General features: G+C 45.4%; 1 protein-coding gene and 1 long non-coding RNA gene across 9 annotated transcripts in view; one reads left to right on the top strand and one right to left on the bottom strand.

Moving 5' to 3' along the window:
- Nucleotides 1-3,052, bottom strand: part of MKX (mohawk homeobox) — a 68,239-nt gene extending 65,187 nt beyond the window's left edge. For 2 of the 8 annotated variants that reach the window (XM_072825590.1, XM_072825592.1), the window contains exons 1-2: nt 881-1,287; nt 283-603 (exon numbers count right to left, since the gene is read on the bottom strand). In XM_072825590.1, the coding sequence (XP_072681691.1) occupies nt 283-524 (242 nt within the window). In that variant the 5' untranslated portion in view covers nt 525-603; nt 881-1,287. Of the gene's footprint in view, nt 1-282; nt 604-880; nt 1,288-1,938; nt 2,412-2,776 lie in introns of those variants that run through there. The other 6 variants (XM_072825593.1, XM_072825594.1, XM_072825588.1 and 3 more) reach the window with 5 other exon arrangements.
- The window catches only part of LOC140633270 (uncharacterized), a 47,792-nt gene continuing 36,141 nt past the window's right edge, over nt 1,401-13,051 (top strand). Inside the window, exon 1 of the long non-coding RNA XR_012030905.1 lies at nt 1,401-2,020. This is a non-coding gene — a long non-coding RNA (uncharacterized lncRNA). The remainder of the gene's footprint in view (nt 2,021-13,051) is intronic.

Raw genomic sequence — 13,051 nt, 5'->3', positions numbered from 1 at the left:
ATCGCGCTCAGCCCCCTCTGCCTAGCTCTCAGCCGCGTCTGCACCCGTGGGCCGGAGCGGGGCAGGCAGCCCCCACCCTGAGATGCAGGTATCGGGGCCCGAGGGGCCGTCCCAGGTGTTCTCACTTTCCAACAAGCCTCTTGTGAGCTGTCCTGATGAGCTGATTCCCCTATATTTCGAGAAACTAATGCTCGAGACCAGGGGCGGAGACCTTCCCTCCCGGGGACTCTGGGTCTCTAACCCAGGGGCCTGGCTGCCACTTGCACGCCCCGCGCCGCTCACCGCTCCCACTGTCCCGGCTGCAGGCGGGCGGGGGTCCCGGGAGGGTGCGCGTACCCAGTCCTCCGGTGTCTCAGGCCGAGGTTGTCCTTGAGGGGCGGGCCGTCCGGAATGCCCACCTCGGGGCGGGCGTGGGCACTGTCCAGGACGCCACCATAGGGCCGGCTGCCCCGTTCCCGCTCCGCAGCACCGCGGTCCTCAAAAAGCACGGCGCCGCTGAGCTTGTTGAAGACGATGGTGTTCATGGTGCGCGCTGGCAGGGGCGCGCCGCGCGGCCGCAGCGCCTCGAGGCCTGGCCGCCGGGAGCTCCGCAGGGCTCGGGTTCTAGACGAAGAAGATGCATCACGTTACTCGCTCAGTGCTCACGGCCCAACGCGTCCCGAGCCCCGGGCTTGTCCGAGGCTCTGGGCCCGGGAGCCGAGGGCAGGAGCGGGGCTGCGGCACCTGGACACGGGAATCCTTGCTCTCCCCACCTGGCTACACCGCTAACCCGCCAGCCTCCCCTCCCCCCCAACCTTGCTCGCTGGGGGGACAGGTCCCTACCCTCCTTCTGGCCCCCCGACATCGAGTTCCCAAGGAACCTCAACCAGGAATAATTTACCTGCGTTGGCAAAGGAAAGTAATTCCTAAACGAGTTCTTTTCTTGGTTTTAATCTGGAAGAACTGCAATCGGGTTAGCGGAGCCCGAGAGGCGCGGGGAGGGGGGTGTTGGTTCTTCAGGCACACGGAAGTCTAAAGCATCGCGGAGCTCCCACTCGGGTTAGAAGGAGGGATTGGAAGGAAGGGAAATTTGGGGGTAATATGAACGACTACATCTGCAAGTCCCGGTTAATGAGTCCCAGGCCACACTGGGATTCCGGGGATTTTCATGTTTTCTAGATCCTGGATGGTTTGGCTGAAACCCCTGCGTTCTAATTCTGGCTAAGGTCCCTGGGGGTAGGGGTGAGGGCAGGGAAAGTCAGCTCACTCCAGAGCTAGAAAGTTAAGTGGCGTCAGAGGCAAATGCACCACTTTGTGTCCCTCCCCCCCCCCCCCCGCAGTCCTCCTACCACCACCACCCCCACCCCCGCCCGCTCCAGGACGCGCAGGGTCCCGGCGGGTCAAAGGCGCCGGAGACCCGGGCCTCCCGGAACCCGCTGGCAGTGCGGTCCTCTTCCTCAGCGCGGGTGTGAGCCTGGAGCTCGGAGCCCCTCCTCACTCGCCCCTCTCTGGAGCCTCGGGGAACCATTTCAGAGGTTGCATAGGTGTCAGGAGCGGAAGGAGGCATAGCGGTCCGCGCACCACCGAGCCTGCGGCTTCCATCCTTGGAAAAAGCTTGCAGCTCACCTCTGGGGTCGCGGCGGCCCCGAGCCTCTGGCCGCAGAGCGCCGGCCTCAGGTTCAAGCGCGCGCCGCGGCGGAGCAGTGGAGTTACCGCCCCCATCCCCCCGCCTCGCGCCTCGGGGTAGCTCCTGTTTCTCCCCAGCCGCCTCCGCACTGCTGCCAGCGCCCCCTCACCCCGCCCCGCCCGGGCCGGGGCAGCCACCCCAACACCGCCAGATCTTCTGCCTCGCAGAGCGCCCACACTCGCCAACGCCCCCTAACCCCGCCCTCCCGCCGCCACAGCAGCGGCCACGCGCGACACTGAGGACCGTGACCACAAAGATTGAGAGACGGCTACCGTCAGGATTCCTGGGGAGGTGCAGCCAGCCTTCTGCGGAGTGCTCAGTGCACTATAAGGCTGAGTCCTCCCGCGCAGGCAGGTACGTGTCTGGAGTGTGCCCACAGCCTCGGCGAAAAGTGTCCAAGCAAATTTCCGTGCTTGCAGCCCCTGTTCTAAGGTCAGGACTAGCCTTGGTGGTGGTGGTGGTGGTTTTTTGTTTTTTTTTTTAAATCAGTGCGCGTAGTGCTTTGCGTTCACGCTGAGATGTTTGTCCAACACACCCTTTCCCACTCCGACTGTGTCTCTCCGCCCCGTGGTCCCATAGTCAACGGCGAGTTTTTCCAGGCGACTCCGCCGTGAGGTTTGCCACCCCGGACCTTTTCCTGGCTGTCCCAAGCCCACGCAGAGGTCGCAGCCACAGACACCCGGCGCAGTCTGGGTCTGCAGGCTGCAGGCGAGTTGGGAGGGGGCTGCAAGGGTCCGAGAGCCGGGTCCGGAAGCGAGGGGTTCGGGGCGTGGGGCGTGGGAAGCGCAGCTGCCGGCCCTCACCCGGCGCCCAAGCGCAGTCCCCAGCGCCCCTTTCTGCTCCTGCACCCCCCACTTCCCCTTGCCCTGCCTCGCTCCAAACTGTCGCTTGGGGAGCTCCCTGCGTGTGGAACTACCCCACCCGACGCCCGCGAACAACTGTAAAGCCGCGCAGGAGCGGCCACCCCGGGGCGCGGACCTCGAAGCGGGGTGGGGGCAGGGCGGGGAGAGCCGAGGGCAGGAGGCAGAGGGAACGCGCCCCCCCCCCCGGAGCCAGGGCGAGCCGCGCGTCCCCCGGCGCCGAGCACGACGCGCGACCCGAGGGCTGTACCTGTGGCGGTGCGGCCGGCGGCCGGCGGCAGGGCGGCTGGCTCTCCCGCGTCGAGGCTAGGCGCGCTCCCATCCCCGCCGCATGTTCTCGGCGCGGGCTCCAGCGCGCTCACCGCAGCCGCCGCCGTCCTCTCGGCTTTATTTACGCAGACGGGCGCGCGCGGCCCGGGCACAGGAATACCGAGGCCTTCTCATGTTTCTTGACTGCGCGGCCCAGCCGGCGAACATCCTGCGGGCGCGGTATCCACGTTCCCGGGCCGGCGAGAGGAAGCCTCAGCACCCTCCCGGCCGCGGGGACTGCCGTTAACCTCGCAGACGAGCCGCCGCTGTAGGCGCCGCCGGGGAGGCCCCCCCGGCCCCCCTCCCCCCCCGCTCGCCGGGTCCTCCCCAGCGGGGCCCGGCTCTCAGATCCACCGGCCCCGCAGGCGCAGAGCAAAAGGGGCTATTTCCTTCACACTTAGGGGAGAAATTGGAGAAGCCGCAAGTAGCGCTCGGCTCGGGCTCCGGGAGCCGAGAGACTGCGGTGCAAATCCCGCGTCTTAGCTGGCCCGAGAGCCGGAAATTTAGCCACGCGCGGCCAGCAGGAGAGTGCGCTGCGATGCGCCCTTCATTTTCTTCGCGATTAGCGGGAGAGAAGTTAGAGCTCAGGTTTGTGCCTCTAACGTGCGAGCATATCACGGGAGGTGCTTGCGCCCCGGGAGCTTCTTTTCTGGTGTCACCGGGCTTCTGAGGTCCGGGTTGTCTCGGATCCAGGCGCACGTCCCGCGTCCGAGGCCAGGGCTGGAGAGGCTGCGCTCGCCGTAGACACAGGGGTGGAGGGAGGCAAGGCTGGGGCGAGGCGAGCCCAGGTGCCCAGCCCACGGTGACCCAGGTAGAAAGAGAGGGCGAGCCCAGGGCCAGGGACCTGCATGGAGGAAAGGGCATGGAACTTGGAAGAATCCCGAGCTGGGACACAGTGCAAGGAGTCAGAATGCCTCTCAGATTCCCTTATTGACGATAGTTCTCTTCCCACCATCACCCTAAATATAAGAGTAGCGAAAGCTGTAATTTGGGTGCAACGGTGAAGCTCAGAGCTTCTGGCAGCCTTGAATATCCTCCAGGCGCCGAGCACGAAGCCGCCCGCGTACTCGCCGCGGGCCTTGCCGCCGCAGCGACACCTTCATCTTTTTGTAAGAGCGAAAGTAGATTTTCCCAAACCTGAAAGTTATGACATCATTATTCTTTTCTCCTTAAAGGTGGCTGGTCAGCTCTGGGGCAGAGGCCCACCTAAGCATCTTCCTTTTATGGCCCTGGAAGTGGTTAAATATATCTATATATTAAAGCTACTATTTCCAAGACTAATCACACCTTCGAATTTTCCATTATGTTATCTCCCAAAATACGCGATGGCAAACCCGGCAGTGGCACAATCTAAAGCAGAACAGGACGAAGGTTTAAGTTTTTGCGCGTTAGGCAGATAAATATTATCATTTGAGCACATTCCCCCCTGTCCTTGTTTTCCCTTCATGTATAATTTGAGGTTGGAACGTTAGCATTTTGTCATTGGCGCCGCACTTGACTTGCTGAAGTGTGAATTCAATATACACATCGGTCTACAGAACTCGCTGTGGGATTTAAAGTCCCATGATAAAATTTCAGCCACAGACTTGCAGCGAATAAGTTTCACAACAATTGATAAATTGATAATTCACAGGAAGAAAGAGAGGGATTCTCTCCTATGGCTCTATGATGGTGGTCACCAGTCATTATAATGAAATCAGCTGTAAAACGCCCCTCTGACATCTATTTTGGTCAGCTGTGCTGTGTAAAGCAACAAGCATGTACTTGGTTGCTTGTAATTTCATTGTACAGTACTGAGTTAGGGAGTAGTATATACTGCATTTTGTTGTTTTAGTCTTAACTGCATTTACACAATTTTAAAATGCACTTAGAGGACTTTCATCTTAGATATATTTACGTATAAGATTTGTTTTCTTAAAATGTGATATAAAATATACAGCAAAATAATCTTTGTGTGAAACATTTTTTATTTGGTATAGGAATAAATATACACACCTTTGTCTTAAGTCACTGAAAAAGTATTGCAGAATTATTTTAGATTATAGTTTAGTAATTAGAATCCATTTTAAAATGAAAAAAAAAACAGTGAAGGGTTGGTTTTTAAATGAAATCATATGGAGGATCCCTCCATAATATACAAATGGGCATGTGTTGTCTGATAGACCAAAATTTTTATTTTTGCAAGTTTCATCCTCTGTGCAAGAATAAAGTTTCTTCTTTATTTTAACCCACAGTTCAGACACAGTTATCATTATATTAAATTCCACCTCTTCTGAAGATGAATTTTACTGAGCTTCTAATGCTATGTTGTAATCTCAGCATATGAAATGCTGCATTATAATCCTCAGAAGCAAACCTTCAAGTTTTAGAAAACATATCAGAAGACCTAAGAGAATATGTAGTTTGTGGGAGATGGCCATGTGCAGGTGAAAGAAAAAACAGCTTAGGCCAGAAGTCAGAAAATTTGAGTCCTAATCTTAATTTTGGTTAGTTTGATCTTGGTTTAGCCTGAACTTACTAAAGCATAAAAGATGAAGATATTAAGTTTTCCACAAATTTGCCATATGCTATTATTAAGATTTTTTTTTTTAATGTGAAAGCAATATATTACTACTGCTAAAGCTAGAAAAATGTTAAGTAACAACATTTGGCAGAAATCTTCATTCATTCTGTTAGACCTAGAGTGTCATTATAAACATAAGCAATTTTCACTTTCTAATAAAAAAAAAAGCCTTCATTTTAAGCATTTTGGTATTTTACCAAGGAGCCTGACAGTTCAGAACAAATATTGATTAAAGTTTTTGAAAATAAGGATTGCTTTTAAACTCTCTTTTTCTAGTTATTACTTATAGGCAATGATATAAATTACAAAGCCAGGGAATGACTGTCACTTCCCGTCCAAATGTTATAAAATAGTAAATTTATGAACAAATAGCAGGTTCACCTCACACTTGGCCAGTGTGACTTGTAGGGATACATGTCGAAGTGCATAAGGAAAACAGCGAAGCCCATAGTGAAAGCCACAGCTGCAGAAACGTGGTGGGTGAGCCAGCAGAAATGGGAGCCTCCAAATTTCTCACAAGGCATTTTTTGCTTTGTTTATGATTTAATTTTAATTGCATAAATAATGCAGGATAAATTCTCTCTGAGAGGGCCTTCTCCATAAATTCACTCACAGCCAAGGAACAGAGTACAAGTGAAAGTTCCTCGTCAGCCAGCTCCACCCAGTCACGTTCCTGGGTAGCAACCACCAAGAGGTGGCCACTGCTGATTTGATGTGCAGCCTTTGGCTCCTTCTTCTCTGGTTCACATACATGAATGCAAGCAAATCATCATAGTTTCGCTTTCTGACCTTTTGAAATAAATGAGACCATAACTTATGCCCTTATATAAACGTACACAGACACACAGAATTAAACTAAAACTCGCTTTTTCATTTGATTTCATAGAGAACTTTCATATTAGGACATATACATGTAATTCCGTATTTTTAAGTCTTACATGATGCTCCATAATCCATTTAGTCATTCTCCATCATCATTTCTGCCTTTTCAATTCTCACTATAATAAACATTAAACACCTTTGTTGGACTATTTCTGCACAAGTGTAAGCATGTTTCTAGGAATAGCTATACAGATGTGGAATTCCTGGGTTGAAGGAGACATGATTTAAAAATTTTGATAGATATTTCCTAATTTCCCTCCAATCTATGCCCCTAAAGTCCCCGTTTGCTGATGTGCTACATAGCATTTCATATATTTGGACATCATAATGTTTGCCAGTCTGATGCGTAAAATAGTGTCTTATTGTGTGAGAAGATTTTCATTTGTTTATAAGCCATTTGTATTTCTTAATTAAAGAAACTTGCTTAGAATTTTATTAGATGCCTTGTTAATTTTATAAAGATCCTTTATAAATCATTTTTCCATGATATATATGTTTTATATAGTGCAAATATGTTACCTGGTCTGACATCTGCCTTTTGCCTATTTTGATTTTGCCTTATAGGGGGTTTAAAGGTGAATATAGGTCAATAGGTCTGCATTTTCCTTTATGAATTCTTGGTTTTGTGTCTTCCTTACAATTTTGTGTCTGTATTTTGTGTTTTTATTTTCTTCTAATGGTTTTAAAAAATTATTTTCACTTGGCTCTTTAATCCTCTTGGAATTAATCTGTATATGTTGTGAGGTGGAAATCTAACTTGATTCTTTTCTCTTCTTCAGTTGAATAGCTAGTTATTCCTGTGGTGTCCCTTAAAGAGTTTTCCCCCACTGATTTGAAATTCCTTTTCTGGTGTACATGGCGAATTCCTTTCCAATGTAGATTGGTCTAAGAGATGTTGCAAAACACCCAAAAGGCTGTAATAAATTTAATCTTCAAAATTTTAAAACCATCTTGCGCTCCAAAGACTTCCAATATTATTCTGTTTCTAATTTCAGAGCATGTCAAGTATCGAAATAGTAATATGCATGGCCTGGTTATGGTTCTAATTTAGAAGGCTAATTCAACACTGTTCTAGGACGAAGCTGCCTTTTATTTTGTCGTGTCCTGCTCGAAGCAGGAGAGCAGTTTCGGGCAGCCATAGTCTCCAGAGTAGAGGACGGCTGTACAGAGCTTTTCAAATGCATCACATAACCAAGTGGTAACTGACCACCAGCAATATAAGGTTATTTGTAAAAGTGATGAGTCCCTGCCATCCATCATTTGAAAAAGTAAAATGCATCTTTTTTTTTTCTTGCTCAATACTTAATGGAATGTGAATTACTTTTTTTTTTTTTTTCACAAAGCAACCAGTCAATATGAGAACCTTCAATCTGCTTGCATATTAGTCAAATTCACTCTGGACAAACATGCAAATATTTTGTTGCCAACACTCCTCAAAACGTTAGCTACATAAAAAGTACAGAAATACAAATAATGAACAGTCAGTAGAGCTGAGATCCAGGTGGGTTAATGTTCTTTTTCTACTTCCCAGAGCTTGAGACAGGGCCTGAAGTAACCGTGAAGCACTAACACTTCATCTTTTCGTTTCATTCCAAAATATCTTCGGTAGCCACCAATAATCACAGAGTCTCTACTCCATTATACACATGAAAATATACTATATTGTGGAATCTTGAGGTGAAATCTGGAGAACGTTTTGTCCTCAAAATGTGCATTGAAATACAAGAATTTCTCCCAGGAGACTATTCTATCTTGAAAATCAATTTGCTTGCACATCAAAACGTGGCCATTTAAATATAGTGAAGACTTTTGATCACCAGCTAGTATGACTCTATGTTTGGAACCAAATGGACTTCAGGTACTCAATAGAGTTTTAAGATGTAATTACTCTATGTACTTCATGCTGTATCAAGCTTTTGGCTGACCCCACCACCCCATCCATCCTCCCTGCTTTCATTTTTATTCTGTTTTCATGTATGTGTGGTTTATTTGAATAAATTCACCAAAGGAATGCGTGTGAGCAAAAGTGATGTATTCAACTTTTGCTTAATCTGCTTAAAAAGAAATTGCTTGTCTTCTTTAACTCTTCCCTGTTACCAAGGGCTGGAACACGGATGTGACAGTGACCCACATCTATTGATCAGATAACAACTCAAAGAACAGCAGAGAGTCACAAGATGAAAGGAACCTGGGGCTTTGAATGGACCACATGGATGAGAGCTTCCGGGCTTGGGCTCAGATAACTCTTTCTGGGAATGGCTGGACAGTAAATGTGTGAGGTTTTGTGGGTCATAAGTTCCCCGTTCAACTCTGCCACTGCAGTGTGAAAGCAGCTGTAGATAACGCTTGAGTATGAATGAGTCAAGGAATGAGTGTTGCTGTGTTGCTGTAAAACTATTTAATGGACACCGAGGATTGAGCTTTATGTAATTTTCATGTGCAACACAATATACTTCCCTTGACTTTTTTTTTTCCCAGTCATTTAAATATGTACAAACTGTTCTTACCTCAGGAACAGAAACAGACAGCAGGCTAGATTTGACGGGAGGTTGTGTTTGCTGGCCCCCCGCACCTGGGCTATTCAGCTCTGGACTCTTATGAGGGACCAATAGACTTCCCCTTCTTGAAGTCACAGTACTTTGGGGTTTCTTGACAAAGGGAACTTAGCCTATATGCTCCATAATGCACACCTGTACAAAGTTACCACCAGCGGGCTTAAGCAAAGCACTTTTAGATGACTGGAGGCTTTCCCAAACAGAGGGAACTCAAAAGATGTCAAGAAAGCATGCTTTCTCCCCTCTCCTCCTGAGAATGTGTTAAATATGTTTAGAGAATCAGCCTAATTATTTTCACAATATTTTTAATGCTGTTCTTTTTGTATTTTAACCCCCTTAAAAAAAAAGTATTGACATACCTTTAGACACGGTATTGTTTGGGTTTTGATGCTTATGTTTTTTTTTAAGTCATGGAAAAATGGTGATTAATTTATAAGGATTACTGTTTTCTAGCTCACTTCCTCCTGCCTCTCCCCCAAACCCCACAAAATTCAAACTATTTTTTCCATTGTTTTCTTTTAAAATAATCAACAGTAAACATTTATGGGACACCTGCATGCAAAATCCTGTGCCAAGAACTGCATTGAATTTGATTTAAAAGACATGATCCTTGCCTAGCTTAGAAACTTGTTAAGAAAGCCCCAGAAAACAAACATACCTCATCTAAAATGTTCTAAGGTGTCTGATATAAAGATTGCTTGAATCCAGTAAATCTGTAAATCATCTGTAGAAATTGCATGAGGGAGCATAAAGACGATAGAAGGGCCATTTTATGTGTCTGCTAAAAATTTTGTAACCATATTACCAACATCCTTCCCGAAAACATGCAAAAAGATCATTATTTCAGAAATTTGAGCCTGATTGAAAAACAGCATTTTCACCTCTTACATCAGACTTTTTCAAGTTTTATGCCAAAAACCTCTGGGTTTCAAGAGAGATTTTTAGGGCTTCCATTGGAAAAAAAAAAAAAAAAAAACCAGCAAGAGTAAACACAGGAGTTGTTAGCTCATCTTTCCTGGTCCAGGCCTTCCTGAAACCTGCCTCTGGTCCTCCACCTTTACACTCTTTTGGAAAACTCTTGAAGGGAGAGGGGGTTTGGAAGAGACGAGTCTTGAGAATAAACTTGTCATATGTGGCAGTGAGGTAATTCTTGAGAGAGAAGCCTCTACCTCTCTCCTAAGACCAATTCTTGCCCAAGTGTCTCGGCTCCAGACTACCCCGGCAGGCAACTTATTGGGGTGGAGTGGTGGGGTGGAGCAGTTGGGCCTTCACCTAGAACTATACAGTGATCCTAAGTAATTAGCTATCTGTTTGTTTTGATATTCATTGATCTTTGCTAAGTGTGCTTTGATGTTGTCAGCTACTACAAATCCTGTTTTAGAAGGGAGTGTGGGCTATACAAGAAAGGGAAAAGGAAAAAAGGTGTTTATGCCAATGAATTGTGCAATTTAAATAGCCCAAAGTCTAGGATAAGAGAAGCCCTGTAATATCCAAATATCACAATTTTTTTTTTCTTGGACCTGCAGTAGCGGTCAGCTCAAGACAGAATGTCCTAATGCTGCTCTTCTGGACTATTATAAATGGGGACATAGTTATGGAATAAAAAAATTTACATCATATGCACATGGCACTTACTACATGCCCATGTACCATCGTAGGCACTTAACTCATGTCATTCTCACAGCCATCCTTTGGGGTAAGCACCTATTAGTGCCCATTTTGTAGAAGAGGACGCCTAGGCCTAGAATTGCCCTAAGTCACGGGTTGATCACTGGTGGAGCTAGGATTTGAATGCGGTCAGGCAGGTGCCAGAGCTCATTTGCTGAATCACCTAATTCTGACTAACCTCCTCTCTGAAGGTACGCTGGAAGGGTAGAGAGAAAGAACGTTACTTGACTGCATCATTGTAGGCACAGCTAAATACGTGGTTGCACACCTTTTGGCTCCTCATGCAGCAGCAGGAAATTTGACACCAGTGTGTTTGCTTTCCTTTCTGTATGTGACCTTGGTGGGGAGCAGATAGACTCTCAGTGTCACCCAGAATGTGATGACTTCCCACAGCTCCGACATCATTGCAAAAGGCTATACTTCCTGTTAAATTTCATGTGTGTGTTCACACTCAAAAGCTAATAACTGCTGACTCTTCTGTGGGTTCTCTCAATCTGGAGAACATCCTTCCTACCAGGCGGTGAAGTGGTTCAGCAATGAAAAACAACATACTTTGGAACACCCCCAGCGATCTGGAAATGTTGCTCTGTTATAGGAATAGACACAGCATGATTGTAAGTGGCATATCCCAAGTGGGGTGAAAACCAGTCGTTTGACTGAGAGGCCTAAAGAGATGATAGTGGCTCCTACGACTTCATGAATTTCTTGCTGTTTTGTCTTGTTTTGTTTTGTTTTGTCTTGTTTTTGTTTGGGATAGCTTCTAGGCCTCCCTCTAATATTCGTGTAGTCCAAGGCAAAAGTACAAATGGACGCCTACACACCATATGTCTAAATATTTAAAAGTTACAAATCAAGCTAAAAACACTGTTAAATAAAATATGTCACATCCCTCTACCTTGACAACTATACTATCATGATGAAAAATCAAAAACTATTTAAAGTTATGATTTTTCTTTGAAAAATATTGAAGACAAGTTGGTTTAATTGTTACTGCACATGTCTGGATGTTTTGTTGTTGGACTAGCAATGTTAAATGAGTAATAAAATGAAAGAGACACAATTTGTAATTTATTATGTATTTATTTAGTTAAATTTATTTTTCTTGTCTTCATTTCAGTAAAGATCACTGTGTTATTATGATCGATATGCTCTCATAACTTGTGTTCTGAAGGAATTCAAATAAAAAGTAATTCTACTAAAGGTGTCCAAGATATATTGAATATATGAAATAAGTGAATATATTTTCATCAAGAATGTACATTAAAGCAAATATAGAAAATTTTAGGTTTAAAGTTATTTTAATATAGTTTATATATTTTTAATATATATTGTTATGAAGTGCTATTTCATTCTAAAACACATTATATGTAACATTCAAATAGAAAAGAAAAATTAATAATTAATGAATATAGGATTTTAAATAAAGCTGAAATTTTATTTAATATTTTGGAAAATTAATTTAGAATATTCCATATAAATAAAATTATCTGTTCATGCTAGTGTTCAAGGCATAGCTGGTTGTCAGTGTAAAGTATTGATATCTGATTTCATGAATGACAGTCTAGATCTACACACTTATCAATCTTTAAGTGTTATAAATTGTTTAATATTGCAAAATGTTCTGTCACTGCCAGGTGCAACCACTGCAAAGATTTGCTAAACATTGAATATCTTGTATTGGAGAAGCAAGAAAGCGATGCCAGGCACTTCTGGAAAACAAATACTATATGAAGCAAGGCTAGATTGCATTCAGAGGATTTGCTGAGTTGATTAACTTATCTTTTCTCTCTGCTCTTGAAAGAAATGCTCACCTCTAATGTTCTTGGCAGGATAACCAAAACCTTTCCAATATTTGGAAGTGATTACCTTTTATCCTCAGGTTATACAACAAACAATGTGTAGAAGAATTCCTATGGGCCCTGAATGGTATTGGTCACAACAGCAGATTTTTTGGTTTAAAGTCATTCTAATGAGTGCTAAGTCCTATACAACAGAGGCACTGTGTGCTCTTTAATATAGTTACCTGCACACATGTGTGTGATGTAGGTCCTTTCAAAGAAAGGTTCAGGGCAGTGGCCCCTTGTCTGGGTCTAAGGGTGATACTGGTTGTTTCGAGTGCTTTTAAATTTTTTGCATTTATTTACGTACTGATTAACTGACTTCTAAAAAATTTATTAAACTTGGGTTCTCTGATGAATCAAAATGAAATCACACTTACTGAATAATTCCCATGAGTTTATCCTCTGATGAGCCTACAATGATTAATGCATGTGACAACACCTGAAGTGACAGAAAGGAGTGTCATTTTTAACAGGGCAACATACATTTTTAAGAGGGGCAATTATTACAGAGCCGTTCTTAGGAAACAATATTTTCACTGAGGGTCAGGGGATTATACACTTGAGCGAAGTCAGCTTTGCAAATTATTTCCCTTAAGATGAATGAGGAGACAGCTGATTATGGGCACTGCATATGGCTACTACCACTTACCAGCCTTATTCACAGGCAATCATGAGCTCCACAAAATGCTTTTTATTTCCTTCAACAC

The sequence above is a fragment of the Canis lupus genome, chromosome 5 (genome assembly GCF_048164855.1).
Source record: "Canis lupus baileyi chromosome 5, mCanLup2.hap1, whole genome shotgun sequence".
Classification (NCBI taxonomy): Eukaryota; Metazoa; Chordata; class Mammalia; order Carnivora; family Canidae; genus Canis; species Canis lupus.
This window is presented reverse-complemented; position numbering and strand designations above follow the sequence as displayed.